This window comes from Bubalus kerabau, chromosome 1 (genome assembly GCF_029407905.1).
Source record: "Bubalus kerabau isolate K-KA32 ecotype Philippines breed swamp buffalo chromosome 1, PCC_UOA_SB_1v2, whole genome shotgun sequence".
Classification (NCBI taxonomy): Eukaryota; Metazoa; Chordata; class Mammalia; order Artiodactyla; family Bovidae; genus Bubalus; species Bubalus kerabau.
The window spans coordinates 104,563,596-104,581,864 of record NC_073624.1 but is presented as its reverse complement, the minus strand read 5'-3'; the positions used below and the strand labels follow the sequence as shown (position 1 = coordinate 104,581,864).

The following is an 18,269-nucleotide window of genomic DNA, read 5'->3' as shown; positions in this document are numbered from 1 at the left end:
TCATCCCTTTTTTGACAGGTTTCAGGGTTGTTCCTTATTTTTTTCCCCCACCTTCTTATTGTCTGTCTTCACTCTCTCTCCCTTTTAAGGCAGATCTGTAGATCTCATAGACCTGGATAGCAGGCAGAAACCAGATAAACCAGTATTTGAATGCCTGACTCTATTTTGCCCATAATCACAAAATCAATCCATTACTCACTCTCTGTGCCTCAGTTTTCTCATCTGTAAAAATGGAACAAAATGCCCTTCTCACATAGTGTTGTAAAAATTATGGGAGATAAGGTAATGTGATTGATATTATTATTTTTATTTTTTTCATTTAATTATTTATTGATAACTTAGAATTTGAGGATATAGCAGTGAAATTGACAAAACTCTCTGCCCACACGGAACATAAATTCTATTATTTATCATCATCCCAGGGTTTAATCTTAAGGTAACAGGTAATAGAAGTGGATCTAATTCTTACAGTCTAACAGGCTGACTCTAATCAATTGTCCTAGCAGAGATGAAATGCTTCAAACCAGACACAGCACGTCTTTCACTGGGTTCATTCTGACATGAACATGAAGCTCCAAACATTGGATTTCTACATTTATTTGGCTTCATTGAGATCCACTAATCCAAATCACTTAGACATTTTTTTTTTCCCATTTTAACTTTATAAACTTGAATCCTTGCTTGGCCCGTTTGTATTATTTTTTGCCTTTTCCATGATATTAATTATTTACTATTACTTTGACAGAGGAAAATTCAATAATTTCATTAAAAAATTCCAAAATAGGGACTCAATTAAATTTATTAAACTGAGTTTGATAGTGAACCTGAATTTAACTATTTGAATATATATGACTGGAATCACATTAACCAAAATATCATATGCTTTAACATTAGTAATTTGATGTTTCAAGGAGCCATAATATAGGCAAAAGTGCCACATGAGGATTAAAAAGCCATAGGCTTGTAACTGGCAGATAGAAGGAGAGTTTCAGATAATTTTAAATATTACCAGATCTCCTCAGAGAAACTCAACATATCAAAAATACATGATAAGGTTTTACTTCATATTTTAAGTATGTACAATATTTTGTGGGAAAATATTAAATTTTTACTCAGCAATACAAATAAACTGTTGCCATATTTTCCTTCATTCTACTAAAAAGCTTAAGTACGTGGAATATGTACCATAAGTTGTACAATATTTACCTTTATGCATGTGGAATTAAAAAAGAAATAGCAGTCATTCCCAACTTCTGCCATTTTCAACTCTCTTGCTGCTAATCCAATGTTTTTTAATATAAGAATTGCAGGAATGCAAATATAAGAACTATCAGTGTGTAAGGGGAAAAAGAATTTCTTTTCCACAGTCTTTCAGGCTATCAGTAGTATTCCTTTAAAACTGACTTCCTGTGGACAGTATATTACACAATAGATAATTCTTAAAGAAATTTAAATTAGAAGATACCTTCTCTAGCTTTGCAGAAATGTTGAAAGTGGTTGCTAGTAAGCACACAAACTCAAACTTCCAGAATTTTCCTCATTGTTACCTAATTCATTATTTGCTCATCATAAATGATGTCACATCTAACTGTAGACTAGTTTACCTTAGTGAATACTGTACAGTATTTCTGTTACTTGGTTTAGTTATTGACTGGAAAAAGCTAATACAAATAAAACAGTATATTTTATCCTTCAATGTTCTGATTAAATATGGAATATAAACTAGTTCATACTTTCATAATTAAGAAGTATTAAATATTTTACAAGTTAATTATTTTCTAGACTCATTTCTACGTATGATTTGAAAACAAAACAAATTTTTATATAAGTAAATATGCTATATTTATTTTAAGATGAAAACAAAATTATGTACTCACCACTATCCACTGATTTGGGGAAAAAACCATTCAGATTGGGATATTTAATAGTACCTGAAAATAAGTTGGACTACTTATTCATCTTGTAGCTCTAGTCCATTCACTCTTCATCCATCATTAAAAGGGAAATAGATTCTTCCTATAGCACTAAGTTTCCAGATGCTTGCAAATTTTGAGAATTTGTTGAAAGCAAAGTGAAATACTCCGATTCCCAGAATGAGACATTTCAATCAGCAGTTATTGAAATCTTTCTTCATCTTAGTATCTTTACTAAAAACTACAACCTAGAAGAAATTAATAAAAATATTCATAGTAGGTAATTTAGGAGATGCCATAGATATGAGAAATTACAATAGATCAACGTGTATTTTTAAATACCTTTGCACTTTTAATTGGAAATTTACAAGATCAAGACATATATTCACTTTGGTTAAGTGAAACAGACTTAAGTTGGTGTGAACTTGAGTACACTGCTTTAGAATAAAAATCTAGAAAGTATGCTACAATTTATAAAAGAATTATAATTGTAAATAAGGGAAAATAATAAAGTCAAAAATAAAAAACAAGAGCCATGCAGCATTGAAAGTAAATGAAGTAGAAAATAAAGACTTAACTTAAATCCTTGAAAATATTAGCAATGATATATAGAAAAATCTAATATCTCAACTTTTGTTTTGCCCTGCCTTCTAATTCTAGAATAACAATGCACCCATCTCAAGCACATAGCTTACTGGGAGAAACACCCCTAAGAAACAGCTTTAAGTAGTCTTTGCCTCCAGATAAACTTCCTCTCCACATATGAACTTACAGCTAGCTGCATTGCACTATTATCAAATACTTTGGTAATCACTATTACCAAACACCATTATTGCATGATTACATTAACATCACGATTAAAGCCATTGTGAGAATCCATGTTTTACATAGGAGAAAGGCTGAAAAAATGCTTTACCTCTTGAAATTAGTTTTGAACAACTATGTTCCATTAGAAACAGCAAAAACACAAAAACCCACAAGGGGATTTTTTTTTTTTTTGTCATTGTAAATAGATCTGTGAATTTTGGTAGTCTTTAGCATGCCTGGAGCCCTAATTTCCTCTTCTTTTTTTCCAATTCTCTTTTCCTTCCCTTTCTTTCTTTTTACCCTCTCCCCCACCTTTTCCTTATTCTCTTCATTTCTTTCCTGTTGTGAAACTCCTTATAGTTTTTCAGGGAAAGCTATGACCATACCCAGGATGTCTTTTCTCTCTGTAATGAGTAAAGCAGAGTTATGAGAAATTTGCCTGCACTACTCAGGGTAGGCCCGCAAATTTTGTTTTTTGAGTGTGTTGGCCAAGGTATACTCTGCACTGTATACTTCATTTTCGGTTCATGTCAGAACACTAACACATTAGAGAAAAAAAGTCTTTCTTCCAGATTGTGGAATCCTGTAACACCACTTTTAAGTACTGGGGCTGGTAGTCAGTCCTTGCTGGCTCTTCAGACTTATGAGAATCAAAGGGACGGGCTGCTCATTGTCAGAGTGGGAGTCCAGACTGTGAGTGTGAACTGGACCAGTGGCTCCCCTTAGTGTTGGACTACCTCGTTTCTGCTGGAGGCTTTACTCCAGGCACTGATGAAATCAAAGCATTAGAAATAGAGTGCTTCTTAAAACATGGTTTAGCTTTGCTGCTACTTTCAAACAGCAAGTGGAATATTTTGGAAGGTGATCTTCAGAAACGATAGAAGGTTGGACCTAAAAGATTCTCTGGCAGTTTGGGAAATGACAGTTACAAGTTTTAGGAGTTATTTCATTGTTGTCTCCTTGAGTCCCATGAAACAAGTTCTTAGTTTAGGACTCCTGTGGAGGAACAAAAAGTCCCTGGTTTTTGACTATGCAATGTTAAGGACTTTCTGGTCTCAGGATCTCACATTAGGTGTTTTCAGCCACCAACCACCACCCCTCCCCCGCCCCCCACCCCCACCCCGAGGCCCTTTTTTATTTTTCCTATGAGAAAGTCAAAGATAGTAAAAGAAAAAGTAAATACTTTTGTATGGCAGATCTCTACTTCTCTCCCTCCCCTCTGAATCCAGAAATCAAAAAACAGTGACTTTTTTTGAGGGATATTTTATTCTTTGGGAATTCCCTTATACATAGATACCTCCAAGTGAAATATAGTAGTTTAATTTTCTGAGAGCTAAATCAGGAAAATGCTGGGAACTTTGATGCCTACAGATAAAACAATTATAGAAATGAGACTCGGGCTTTGTCATAGTACCTAAAAGATGGCAGTAATCAAAAGTCCCTATTCCGGACTACTTGCTTCAGTGAGAAAGGGTACTATTACTAAAAGTTTATTTTTTCAGCCGTTGATTGTTATTACTTACCCTCCGAAATTCTTTTGAGGAGTAAGTCAGAGCTGTTTTTAGCTCTGCAGTTGATTGCTGACAAGTGCTCAAGCCATTCTGTTGGAGCTCATACTTAACTAAGGTAAGAGATTCCTATGAAAAAAGAGACTGAAATCTGGTTGTTGGTATTCCAGTGGTTTGGAACTGGTCTAATGCTAAACTTTGCACTCACTCTGGGGAAAACACACACACACACACACACACACACACACACACACACACACACACCCCCACCAGAACCAATTTCGACCATATTATGCCTTACAATGAGTTTGAGCAAACTATGGGAATCGGTGATGGACAGGGAGGCCTGGCATGCTGCAGTCCATGGGGTCGCGTGATCGGACACGACTGAGCGACTGAACTAAACTGAACTGATGCCTCACAACGAGGCGTAATCCAAACGGTAATTTTCTTTCTTTTTTTGGCCCCAGATATTTTAATTGTAGCGTTTTCTAACATTTTTTCCTGGGAAATTACTTTTCATTTCGTTTTGAGATGTCTCTGGATATTTCTAAGCTTCTACAGTGCTTTCCTGGAGAAGGCAATGGCACCCCACGCCAGTACTCTTGCCTGGAAAATCCCATGGACGGAGGAGCCTGGTGGGCTGCAGTCCGTGGGGTCGCCAAGAGTCGGACACGACTGAGCAACTTCACTTTCACTTTTCACTTTCATGCATTGGAGAAGGAAATGGCAACCCACTCCAGTACTTTTGCCTGGAGAATCCCAGGGACGGCGGAGCCTGGTGGCCTTCCGTCTATGGGGTCGCACAGAATCGGACACGACTGAAGCAACTTAGCAGTAGCAGCACAGTGCTTTCCCCAGGAAAATATTAAAGGGAACACGTAAATCTGTTTCATCAAAATGATGTTAAATAGCCACCTGAAATAATTCATTACTTATCGCTTGATAACATTTAATTTTCATAAATATCATCGGCTACTAATACACACACACCAGAAACGGATAAAACCAGAAACGGATCTTTGTATTTTCACGGTCACCAGAACCCCGAGGGACGCTCTCGAGGGCGCACACGAAGGTACCTCGGCTTCCGCACTACAACTCCCAGAAGGCTCCGCGGCCAGGAGGCCGTTTCCGGGCGTGCGTCCCCGTCCTACGCTCGGAACCGGGGAAATGGGGAGCGCGGCTACTTGGCCAGCTCGCGGCGTGTTAGCGACTTGAGTACGCGGTTGACCGCTCTGAACGCTCCCCTGGTCAGGACCCGGCGCTGCTCGGAACGGCCCTCTCCAATAGCACTGCTTGAGGACCCACCATGAGGCGCTTGGGGTCGGTGCAGCGGAAAATGCCGTGTGTGTTTGTGACGGAGGTGAAAGAGGAGCCTTCCACCAAAAGGGAGCATCAGGTACCAAGGGAGCACGGGGCCCGCGGGGCGGCCGCGGGTGGGTTCCTCCCCGCGACGCGGGCTGCATTTGAACCCGCGAGCGCTTCCAGGCGCGGTAGAGCCGCCCTCCAGCCCGGGGATCTCTCTGCAGGGTTCGCTCCGGCGGCCTAGGGTACAGGTCTTCCTTCAGATAGATAAAAGTGTCATAGATTGTAAAGACTTGTAAAACGGTGGCATAGTCTTTCTCAGAAGTGAAAATGAATCACGAAGTTAGTTGGAACTTTTTTTTCCTCCATTCTTGATGCTCTTTTGGCTTCCTGACAATAAGCAAATCATAAATTAAAAACGCAGTTTACTACTGATAAAGCTGAAAGGGTGCCCGTTTTTCTCCTTTGCACTTAACGTACTTAACATTATATTATGCATTTTATGACTGTTGTCTCCTTCCTTAAAATAAACGTTCCACCGAAGGCAGGTGCCATTTGACCTCTATCCTAGTGCTGAGGCCAGTGCTTAACCCTTAGGAGGCTTTTAGCAAATGATTATCAAGTAAATGAACACACGTAACACCTGAGCTAGGCATACAGCTCTGCATAGGATATGATTCCTGGTGTCAAGCTCATTATGGTGGATAAAGAAACGTGAATACAGTTGGTCTGTGAACAATGCCAGGATTCGGGGTCCGATCCCCTGAAATTCGAGTATAACTTGTGGTTGGCCCTCATATTCAAGTTTCCTCCGTAACAAGGCTTCTGCATCCAGGATTCAACCAACTGTGTGTAGTACTGCAGGATTTACTATTGAAAAAAAAAATTGCGTGTGAATGGTCCCATGCAGTTCAAACCCCTGTTGGTGGAGTCAACTGTACTTAACAAATCTCGGTGGACAAACATGTATTGCTGTGATAGCATAGACGAGGAGGAGATGATTTGTAAGAACTTTACAGGAGAAATATTTTGAAGGATAAACTGGTGATCATACCGTGGAACTAGGGAAATTAAAATCTTCCAGGTGAGAGCGTGTAGAAGGCATAGAGGCTGTTTATCTTAAACCAGTTTTCTTTTTCTCTTTTAAGCCATTTAAAGTTTTGGCAACTGAAACTTTAAGTCACAAGGCATTAGATGCAGATATATACAATGCAATTCCAACAGAAAAAGTGGATGGAACATGTTGTTATGTTACTAACTACAAAGGTAAAATAAAACTGTACTACAAATATTTATTTTTCTTAATCACTTAAACTGTATATATCTGAAGTGCTCTTCATAAACCCTTGGAAACCTAAGTATAATGGGAAGATAATAAAGTCACAATTGATACATTATATTTACTATACCATTGTATCTTTCTCTTGGGGGAAGAAAGGAAGATAACTTAATATTTACTTAATACTGATTAAGGGCCAGACAGTATGATAAATGCTTTATGTGTTATCCTTATCTATCTGCACAATAAGCCTCTCCTGTTTCACTGAAACAGAAACCAAAGCTCAGAGAACATAAATAATTTGTTCGAAACCATTTAATTAATGAAGGCTCAACTGGTAATAGGACCCAGGTTTATGTGACCCTAAAGCTTGTTCTTATTCTGCTGAGCCCAGTGCTAATTCAGTTGTTTTATTACTGTTGCCAGTGTCTCTAATTTGTTTCATTTTAATGTACTTTAAAAGAGAAACTCAAATCAAAATTGTCAACTATGTTATGGAAAAAAATGCATTGAAAAGACAGAAATAATCTTTGTGCTTTTTTTCTAGATATTGAAATTACTTCTCACTTCCAGCAAGAGAAATAAAAGTTAAATGCTTATTGGATACATTCTTCGTAATAGGAAGTCTCCTCTGAAGTGCACCTTTTTCCTTTGGTGTGATGACATTCACATAACACAGAAATCACTTAGTCCTTTTTCAGTGTGCAGTTCAGTGCGGTGCGCAGTTCCCACTGTTGTGCTGCTGTCAACACCGTCCGTCTCCAACACTCTTTTCATCTTGCCAAACTGAAACTTCACACCTTTTCAATACCTCAGCCTCCCACCTTGTTGCACACACTGCTTTGTTTCTAGGATTTTGACTAGGTAACTCATGTACATGGAGTCATTTGGTGACTGGCTTATTTCACTTAGCATATTGCCTTTAAGATTCCTTCGTGTTGTAGCGCATGTCAGAATTGTCTTCCTTTATAAAAGGGTGAATGCCACACGTTTGTGTTACCACATAATTGTGTGTGCATACCGTTCATCCATCAGTGTGTGCTAGGTGAACCATGCTATGAACACGGTACACAAATCTCTCTTAGAATCCCTCCTTTAAGTCTTCAGGGTATATATCCCAAAGTGGAATGGCTGGATCCTATAGTAATTCTTTTTATTTTTTTAAGGCACTGTCATACTCTTTTCTGTAGCAAGTGCACTGTTGTGTTCCTACCAGGAGTATAGAAAGAAGAGTTCCAGCTTTTCCATATCCTCACCAGCACTTGTTATTTTCTGTTTTTTTGATAGTAGCCATCTTAATGGGTGTGCAATGCATTTTTTATGTTTATTTTTAAAAAGAACAAAAGGTTTGTTCAACAGAAATGACAGTGTAGTTTTAATCTGGTTCTTTGTATTATTTATTGGTATAGCTAGTAAGTAATGTAGGATGCCTTACCCAAACTAATCAATAATTTTTCAAAAAGCTGATTTATATATTTGAAGAAACAAAGTTTTCTTTAGGGTTTTATATTTATATTGTGGGCTTCCCAGGCAGCACTAGTGTTAAAGAGCCCTCCTTCCAATGTAGGAGACATAAGCGAAGTGGGTTCCATCCCTGGGTCAGGAAGATTTCCCTGGAGGAGGGCGAGGCAACCCACTCCAGTATTCTTGCCTGAAGAATCCCATGGACGGAGGAGCCTGGGAGGCTACAGTCCATAGGGTTACAAAGAGTGAGACATGACCAAAGCGACTTAGCACACAGGCACATATTTATATTAAGAAACTTAAGTATGCACCACATTGTGTAATTTTACTATCAATATAATGGTGGCAGTTAAACAAAATTGGATTGCTAAAGAACACTTAGAGAACCCAGAGTGACAGTGCTTATAAATCCACAGTTAATTACAGGTACAGGATAGGCGATGCAGTAAGGGCATTAAAAGGATGCACATCACAACCAAAGACTCTCTCCGAGTGAAGGGTCTGCTGCTGCTGCTAAGTCACATCAGTCGTGTCCGACTCTGCAGCCCCATAGACGGCAGCCCACCAGGCTTCCCCGTCCCTGGGATTCTCCAGGCAAGAACACTGGAGTGGGTTGCCATTTCCTTCCTCCAGTGCATGAAAGGGAAAAGTGAAAGTGAAGTCGCTCAGTCGTGTCTGACTCTTCACGACCCCATGGACTGTAACCTACCAGGCTCCTGCGTCCATGGGATTTCCCAGGCAAAAGTACTGGAGTGGGGTGCCATTGCCTTCTCCGAAGGGTCTGATGAGACCTGGTGAAAGCGTCTATGGTCCTCCCCTAATGCCTCCCCTACCTTCCTGACAAATCTAGGAAAGACAAACTTTTTAAAATTAGGGACCACCACTGATGTAGGCAGAGAACACCTCAGAAATGGGGAATCTGAAATGCAGTCTCAGTTGGGGATTTTTATATTTTGCTGGTCATGAAGGCATCTTCCTGCTAAGTAACCAGCCTCAGCAGCAGCCCCGCAGGAGGCTCACTGAGACCAAGTGCAACTCCTTAGCCTCACTGTTGTCGAGCAAAAATGCTGGTACGTTTTTTCATACGTAAAAGTTTCAGGGGAAACTTCTGAGACCCCTGGCTGCATTTTGGGGTGTTAACCCTCATAGCATAATTTAACATAGTTACATTTTAGAGCAGGTGTGAATACAATTTCTGGTTATGTTTCCGTTAGCAAAGAGATAGCTTCAGTTTCTCACGACTGCTAGTTTCTCATATGTCTGTGGGATGATGTCCTTACTGAAATGGTCAGATCTGTTTTGTTTGTTATCCTGCATATTCTCTTTGTCTTTCGGGTTGTTTCTCTTAGAGGAAATGACCCTGCGTTTATTGAAAAAGGTTATCCTGAAATGTCTTTCAAGCTAAATTTTATTGTTTGCCTCTTAAACTTTTTTTTTCTTTATTATTTTTTAGGTCAGCCATACCTTTGGGCTCGGCTAGATAGGAAACCTAACAAATTAGCTGAGAAAAGATTTAAAAATTTTCTACATTCAAAACAAAACTCAAAAGGTTCGTGGGTTCTTTTTTTTTTTTTTAAAGCTATTCATGATTTAAGTTGAAATTTTTGTCTTATTTCTTGCTGTGGTGTTCTATACATTATATCCTTCTTTACAGTGTAAGCACTTTGGGAAAACAAAAAAATTACAACTGAGTATCTTTTTATGTAAAAGCATATTCTTGAAAAAGATTTCAAAATATTTTCCTAACATTTCTGTGACTCTTCATTGTAGTTTGTCAGTTTTATTAAAACATACAAGTTACTATGAGTGACACATTTGGTTATTAATAGTTTTACGTTAAATTCCTCTAAGTAGATATATACGTACTTTGGCCACCTCATGCGAAGAGTTGACTCACTGGAAAAGACTGATGCTGGGAGGGATTGGGGGCAGGAGGAAAAGGGGACGACGGGATGAGATGGCTGGATGGCATCACCGACTTGATGGACGTGAGTTTGAGTGAACTTTGGGAGTTGGTGATGGACAGGGAGGCCTGGCGTGCTGCAATTCATGCGGTCGCAAAGAGTTAGACACGACTAAGCGACTGAACTGAATACATGTATCATTATATATCTACTCATATATATAATCTATATATTTGTATTCATAGTGCATTAAAAATTGACCATAAATCTATACATACTGTAACATTGGCTGCTTTAATTAGACTGTTAACTTACTGTTACAGATGGTGGGTTCAAAATTGAAAATTTGAATTGTTAGTACCTTAACCCTGAGAAGTGTGGTGGTGGTAATGAATGGAGACTAATTAATATGGTACCTGATTTGATGGGGCTTGTTAGTTGTTCCCACTTAGAATTTGTTCAGTGTTTTATATTGTTTAAAGTATCACCACATATAAGATTATTTAATTCTTTTAGAATTTTTTTGGAATGTTGAGGAGGACTTCAAACCTGTTCCAGAGTGCTGGATACCAGCGAAGGAAATAGAACAGATAAATGGGAATCCGATGCCTGATGAAAATGGACACATTCCTGGTATTACTAGATCTCTTCTAAGATACAATTTTGTGTTTACTAGTAAAAAGAATAAGATACATGCAATTGGAAATTATAGAATATAATTTTAATATGGTGGTTCATGGTATTTATACCAAAGATGTTTCATATCAAGACTGTCCTTTCAGTTTTAGAATATTTTCTCAGATGGACAGTTTACTACCTCTAGTCTATAAAAATTAATAAAGCATTGAGTTTGGGAATAGCCTTGAAGTACTGTCAGGATAGATGGTATGATTGATTAAATCATATTAAGCCTTTACTTTTTAGACTGAAGTTAACAATATGCATATGTTTTAAGTGCCTATAATGTGCAAAGTATTCTTAGATTTTAATAATATAAAAATGAAGATCAGAACCCTTATCCTTGATGATCTTATAGACAGTAGGAAAAAAAAGTCTACCAATAATAGAATGATTTAAGAACTAGAAGGAAATAATGCACAAGGTACAGTTGGAGAAAAGAGGAAGAATTCCTAGTTCAACCTTGGTGGTTAGTAGAGTCATCTAAGGAGAATGGACATTTATCCTGAAGCTCAAGAGCCAGGAAGTTAGTTGGCAAGGGAAGAGAGGTTAGCTTAGGCAAACTCCCACAAAGGGGAGAGGTCATGGCATCTTTCAGAAATTTTAAATAACACCTTACTGTGGCTGGAATGTTTATAACTTGAGTTATAAAAGTAGAGGCTGGAGATGTGTAATGGGGTCACTACTTAAATGGCTTTGTATTCTATCTGAAGAACTTTGTGAAGTTTATCCTAAAGATGACTATTAAGCAACGATACAGCAGAACTAAATATAAATTCTTGAAATAGAACTGTGATAAAAGTAGGGTAGGGAGTTGGAGATAGTAGACTAGTGAAGAGGTTATTACAGTAGTCTGGATGAATAATGAATACCAAAGATGTGATGGTCATAATAGTGTTTATGCCATAGTTTGGAGGGTTTTTTTTGGTAAGGAATTCTCCACAACAAAGAAGCCTAATCTGGCAACAGGAGTTAGGAAGGGAATAGAATTCGATAAATGTAGAATCAATACATTGTTCAATAAATACCAGAACAATACAATAAATTGCGGAACAATTGCATCTGTCTGTTGTCCCTGAAACTGGAGAGGAGGTAGAGAGAAAACTGAAAAAAGGTTTTAGTGCTGTGTCTTAGAATGGTGCCTCAGTTCTTATTGAAAATATGAATTTTCTTTTAAAAGAATTCTGGGTACTCTGTAGTAAATAATAAAACAGGTTAATTCCTCTGCAGAATCAAGAGACCTTATGATTGGAAAGAGGATGATTTACAAAGTAGCAAAACTGTTAACATCCCCACTGATGTTGAATGATACCTTTGTGTGATAGAACATCCAGAAAATTGGCAACAAAAATTAAAATTACCTTAGTCTTAATCCAGAGAAAAACAATGCAAAACAAAACAAAACCAAACCCCTCACTTGTTTCTTTAAATGACAGGCTGGGTCCCAGTGGAGAAAAACAACAAGCAGTACTGCTGGCATTCGTCCGTGGTCGATTACGAGTTTGAGATCGCCCTGGTCCTGAGGCATCATCCTGACGATCCTGGGCTTTTGGAAATTAGTGCAGTGCCGCTCTCAGATCTTCTAGAACAAACACTGGAGCTTATAGGAACCAATATTAATGGAAATCCTTATGGTGAATAAAGCCTTTTTCTTGTTTAGTTAACAGTAGTCATTTATAAAGAAAACTTGCTAAGGTTCAACTGAAAGAAATACACACTATAGGAGTGACTAATAAACTTGGAATTATTTGTTCTTTTTAGATTCCCTTTTTAAGTGAAATCATGTAGTATTTGTCTGTTATTTCACTTAGTATAATATCCTTTAGGTTTATACATGTTGTTACAATTGACAGGATTTCATTCTTTTTTTATGCCTAATGTTCCATTTTCTGTATGTGTACCCTATATCTTTATCCATTCATGGTGAGGTAATTAGTTTAATTATAACAGGTAAGAGTAAACTAAATAAAAGAATTAGCAATGAATATCGTAAGAAGCATCAGAATATATACCATGATGATTTGAGTACAAGTCCTGAGGGCACTATGGAGTATTGTTGACAGGCAAATGAAGACAGACCCAAGGTCCTTAAAGCTGTAATAACAAAATCCAATATACGATCAGAAGCAGATTGATTGGCAAGTGAAAAGAAGCTAAGACAGTAACTGCAAGTTACCAGATACAGCGTGGCCATTTGGCAAACACTGAATGATTGTGGCCACTGGTGTAGAGCAGTGGTTGGTGGACTTTTCTCTAAAAGGCTATATAGTAAATATTTAGTTTTTTGGGGGCATATCTCTCAAAGACCATAGACAGTGCTTAAATGAATGGGTTGGCTGTGTTCCATTGAAACAATTTACAAAAATAGGCATTTGGCTGGATTTGGTCTGAAGGTTAAAGTTTGCCAACTCCTGGTATAGAGCACTTGAAGTAGAATTTAGACTTAGTGGGATAAAGTGCCAACTTGTGAGTGAAGGCAGTTGTAATATATTTCTCTTCAAGGAATTAGACTTTTTGGTAAATTTATCCCTCAGTGTTTTAAGAGGCTTTTTTTTACTTGGAGAGAGAAATTTTCTAATTCTTTTTGAAACTTCTGAATGGCTAATGGAAAATTTTTATGATTTTAGGGTTAGGAAGCAAAAAGCATCCATTACATCTTCTTATACCACATGGAGCATTTCAAATAAGAAATCTACCTACCTTGAAGCACAGTGATCTGTTGTCCTGGTTTGATGGTTGCAGAGAGGGTAAAATTGAAGGAATAGTATGGCATTGCAATGATGGTTGTTTAATCAAGGTAATGGCAGAAAATAATTTGTAAGGTTATGTCACTTTATGTTCCTGAAATAAAGTAGAAGCGGCACTGCAGTACTCTACAAATTGCAGCAGTTCTGATACGCAATAATGTCTTCATCAAATAGCAGTAATTCTGATATGCAGTAATGTCCTCATCTCATGTGCCACCGTCTTTATACGATAACATTGTTTCCCAATATGCATTCTGTGGGGCTTTGGTTCTTCCAGATGTGCTTCAGAATTAGTGATGAAAACATCTGGAAGACCCTACATACTACATATTCCTTCTTGGAAATTCATGTTGAACATATGTGTTCTCTGAATCATCTGTACTATAATGACCTCACGTGAAAGCATTTCTCAAACTTGCTTGATTATAGAATTTGTTAAGAGAGTGCCAAGGTGACAGTTAATATGTACAGAATGAATTATTTTACACTTTTTCTCTTTCTGTGTCCTGGACTTGTCTATTTAATTTCACATAGGTTCACATTGTAATGTTCAAAACTGGAACTAATCCAGTTTGGACCAACCCAGACTCCAAACAATTAACTGAAGCCAAAAACTTAGAAATCATTTTTAACACCTCTGTCCATCACTTCATACATCTAATTATCAGTTCTGAAAGAGTCTCATCTGTTGTATCTGTGTACTTCTCACCAACCAATGGGCTGTTAATTTTAATTTAAACCAAGACTCATGCTTGAATTATTTTATCACCATCCCAAGCATTATCTTTCAGTCTTATTCCTGTCCTGTCTTCACAAATGAATGAGAATACTGTTCCCCTGCCTAGTGACATTTAAGATTTTTCATGATCTAGCACCTGCTAAAATTTCTAGAACTCTCCACTTTCATCTTTCAAACATACACATTGTATATGTTCTTAACTAAATGCAACCAGAGCAAAAAGCACTATTCTATCACATGTTATTCCCTTTGGTTAGAATGACTTCTACCCACATTTTTCAACTGGCTACCTTCTGTATTTAGCAACAGACTCTCTTATTCATTACCATTTTTATGGAGCCCCTGATTATGTTCCTGGAATGTTTCCAGGTGCTGAAAGTACAGAGTTAACAAAACAGTGTCTCTGCCTTCATGAAGCTTACATTCTAATGGGGAAGACAGAGAATAAGCAAGTAAATATATACTATGTCAGGAGGAAAACATCTATTTAAAAAAAAGGGTAAGATGAAGTAGAACCTTAAATAACTCCCAGTGGCTGGGAAATAGTAGGCACTCAAAAGATTTGTAAGTGAGCAAAAATAATATAGGCTAAAGCTAACTTTTTTTTTTTCTTTTCAGGTCCATCGCCACCATCTTGGTTTATGTTGGCCAATCCCAGATACTTATATGAATTCAAAACCAGTTATTATCAACATGAATCTGAACAAATATGAGTATGCCTTTGATGCAAAGTGTTTATTTAATCATTTTTCAAAAATAGACAATCAGAAATTTGGTAGGCTCAAAGATATAATACTTACTGTATAAATTGGAAGTGCAATTAAAAACCAGCTTCATTGTTCTGTTTTAATGTTGAATACTCTGCCATGTTTATAAGGTAAAAATATCTCAGTTTCAGTTTATTATTCAGTGTCTTAATATAGCAGCATGTCTTTTAGCATTTGAAGCAATCAATTTTCCAGCTGCAAATATCTATTCAAAATTTTATTTAGAAACAGCAAATGAATTTTAACCTCTGGAAGTAAAAATATAATAATAAGCTCTCCACTTTGTACAAAGGTTGGATTCAGTCCATTGTACATGGGTAGTTTAAAAGACAAACCAACAATTTTGGACCATTACTTTAAAAATTAAATAATTTAAACTGAATTTAAAATTGCTAGACATTTAACAAAACATACGGCTCAACTTTATAACATTTATATAGACATAATTTGAGAATCTTAACACATATATAAATATGTAAGTATACATAAAACCCCAGTTTTAAATGCTTAAGAAACTTAGTACATTATAAATGTATAAAAATTTACCATAGCTCATTGCCTATTTGACAGACATAACTTATACTAACAGTCTTCAAAAATATACTTTCCTAATATGTTGAAATTTTCATATAATTTTATTTACTAAAAATTCCAATTTAAGTAAAGCTATGAGGTATTGGGAAGGAAATCATGTAGGTCAGACTTGCTTGATTTCCAGATGGAATTTTAACTTACAAAGTTAGTAAATAGTTAAATAAAACTATTGTTAGAGATGGCCTTTTAGTATATGGGGAAATTAACAGGATTTTCCTGCTCATCTTCAAACTGTTCAGAAGCAGCAACAGGACTAGTTAATTCAACTCCAAATTGTTCAGAAAGTTTTTTTAACTTCTCTTCTAAGAGAATATTTTTCTTCACTTCTTCTTTGTAGTTATACTTCAGATCTTCAATTTCTTCAAAAAATGATGGATCAAAATTTTCCAGTTCTTTTTTCAGCTTTTTTATTTCCTCCTAATAAGAATATATTATCTTTTAAAGGTATACACAGGAAAAAAATACATTCTTTAGGTATGAACTAAAGAGAATGAATTACAAACATGAAAGCCAAAGAAACTTGAACAGTCAAATATAAGGCAGAAGTCAAATTATTCTCTAAGTTATATCCTAGTCTGGCACTATAATTTATCAACTATTAAATCAGAGGGGATTTAATCTTTCCCCAAAAGAATATTAAGATGTTCTCAGTGTGAGGCAGTCAAAAAACTTGGTTATTCACAACACTGAAGTTATTCTGGTTACAATTCTTTGGTTTAGGCTTCATTTGTATTTTCTTTACAAGTATCTAATTTTTAATGAATAATGGTCACCTGTTATATTTATGATCATGGAAACTGTATGGCTTCTGCCTGGCTAAAAGTAAGCATCTGGTAAAGAAACAATTTGAGCTTTAATGACCAGGTAGAATAGCCAGTGAGCACTAGTTAATTTTCATATTTATGTTCTTTCATTGTGTTTAGAGTATTAAGAGAAAAGCATATCAAATATCTTTATGTGAACTATTTCTGAAAAGAATTTAAAAAAGAGAAAGACACTATTCCCGATGTGACCCAAAACTTAGGAAAATATTAAAATAATGAGCTATATTTGTGACAATAAAAATAATTAACTCTCTAAAGAATCCCATTCTGTCTCAATTTCTTGGTAGTTCTCTATAATATTTTTATATTTTAAGTAGGACGAATATAAAAACCTTAATGTCAAGGTTTAAATGTAAGTATAAAACATGATTCCAGGAATATTTAGGATACATAGTTAAAACTCAGAGATGGTGATCATAAAAATAGTTTTCAACAGCTGTTTTCACAAAACATAATATGATAATTAGATATAATTAAATACTTGCCTTCAAATGCTGCTTTTCCATGTCTGAGGTTCTGAGCTGTGTCTCTAGATCTTTGATCTTTTCCATTAGGTGATCAGGATCTGCCCCCACAAAGTGAAAATTAGACTAAGCTTTTTCCCACTCTGAGTTCAAGATAATGGACTTATTTTAGAAGAGAAAGAAGAAACTTATGGAACTAGAGCCTGGAAAATGTGGCCTTTTATAGCTGAAACAGTTCAGGCTGTGAATTCTGTATGCTAACCTCTATATCAAGTATTACAATTCCATAGCAAACAAAGAGAAGGGACATAAGCTAGGTGTTAGAAGTATAGAGTCAGGTTAATTTTTTACATGGAAGAAATCATTATTTGCAGAGGAAAATTCTAGAACCAAGAAAATTTTTTAAGTCTAAATGTACAATGTTAGAATAAGTACATGATTAGGGAAGGGGCTATAGCCATAAGGTGGCCAAGTGCTCCGGTTACCAGCAGCTCTGGCTGTTCCCTGTGCATAGGATGCATTTACTGTGTAGTTATTATGTGATGAAGGTGCTGGGCAGGATGGATACACAAAGATGAATACATCCTGACGTTTTGGTAGGAAAACATAGAAAGCATAAGGGCATTAGTTTAATTTATTGATTTCCTCCAGAGTTAAACATATCTCTAATTTTATAAAGAGAATCGATCTGCAGTAGGAGTTTTTCTTTAATTAACCATCTTTGCTAGAAACATTTTCTTTAAACTGCATATAATGTGTCATATAGCCATCAAAAGGTAAAATTTTTTAAAATGCTAAATTTTGACAAAATAATGGTCAGCAAACACATTTTCAATAATGGGACAGGAAGCATATTCTATTAAGGTGACCTTGGAATGCTCCTCTAATTTAAGTAGGAGACAAGTATTTTCCTCATACTTTTCAAAGCTTTCCTCACCTTTGCATAAAGTGCTCATGATTTTGTTTACAGATTGATTCTTGATCACTGAAATGCTGTGTGAGTTGTCTTAATCAGTGCGATGCTATATATTACACACATTGGTAATGAAATAGTGCAGTAAAACTGATTATGTATGTGTGTGTGCTCAGTCGTGTCTGACTTTTTGTCACCCATGGACACTAGCTCGCTAGGCTCCTGTGTCCATAAAATTTTGCAGGCAAGAAGACTAGAGTGGGTTGCCATTTCCTACTCCCAGGGACCTTCGCGACTCAGGGATCAAACCCACATCTGTGTCTCCTGCACTGGCAGGTGGATTCTTGACCACTGTGCCAC

The 18,269-nt window shown here is 36.6% G+C and overlaps 3 protein-coding genes across 12 annotated transcripts in view; 1 reads left to right on the top strand and 2 right to left on the bottom strand.

The window, feature by feature from the left end:
• Positions 1 to 5,353, bottom strand: part of C1H12orf50 (chromosome 1 C12orf50 homolog) — a 33,693-nt gene extending 28,340 nt beyond the window's left edge. The window contains exons 1-2 of the mRNA XM_055586254.1: positions 4,244 to 5,353; positions 1,932 to 2,161 (exon numbers count right to left, since the gene is read on the bottom strand). The gene's annotated coding sequence lies outside the window, so the exon portion shown is untranslated. The remainder of the gene's footprint in view (positions 1 to 1,931; positions 2,162 to 4,243) is intronic.
• A 35-nt stretch (positions 5,354 to 5,388) lies between these two features.
• On the top strand, positions 5,389 to 15,193 carry RLIG1 (RNA 5'-phosphate and 3'-OH ligase 1). Its single transcript, XM_055586268.1, has 7 exons — positions 5,389 to 5,630; positions 6,685 to 6,802; positions 9,733 to 9,828; positions 10,700 to 10,816; positions 12,298 to 12,495; positions 13,489 to 13,658; positions 14,966 to 15,193. The coding sequence occupies exons 1-7, from the start codon at positions 5,541 to 5,543 to the stop codon at positions 15,152 to 15,154; spliced, it is 978 nt and encodes a 325-aa protein (XP_055442243.1). The 5' UTR covers positions 5,389 to 5,540; the 3' UTR covers positions 15,155 to 15,193.
• A 123-nt stretch (positions 15,194 to 15,316) lies between these two features.
• The window catches only part of CEP290 (centrosomal protein 290), a 96,664-nt gene continuing 93,711 nt past the window's right edge, over positions 15,317 to 18,269 (bottom strand). For all 10 annotated transcript variants that reach the window (XM_055586111.1, XM_055586092.1, XM_055586135.1 and 7 more), the window contains 2 exons: positions 17,018 to 17,097; positions 15,317 to 16,125 (listed from right to left, as the gene is read on the bottom strand). In XM_055586111.1, coding sequence (XP_055442086.1) covers positions 15,895 to 16,125; positions 17,018 to 17,097 — 311 coding nt within the window. In that variant the 3' untranslated portion in view covers positions 15,317 to 15,894. The remainder of the gene's footprint in view (positions 16,126 to 17,017; positions 17,098 to 18,269) is intronic.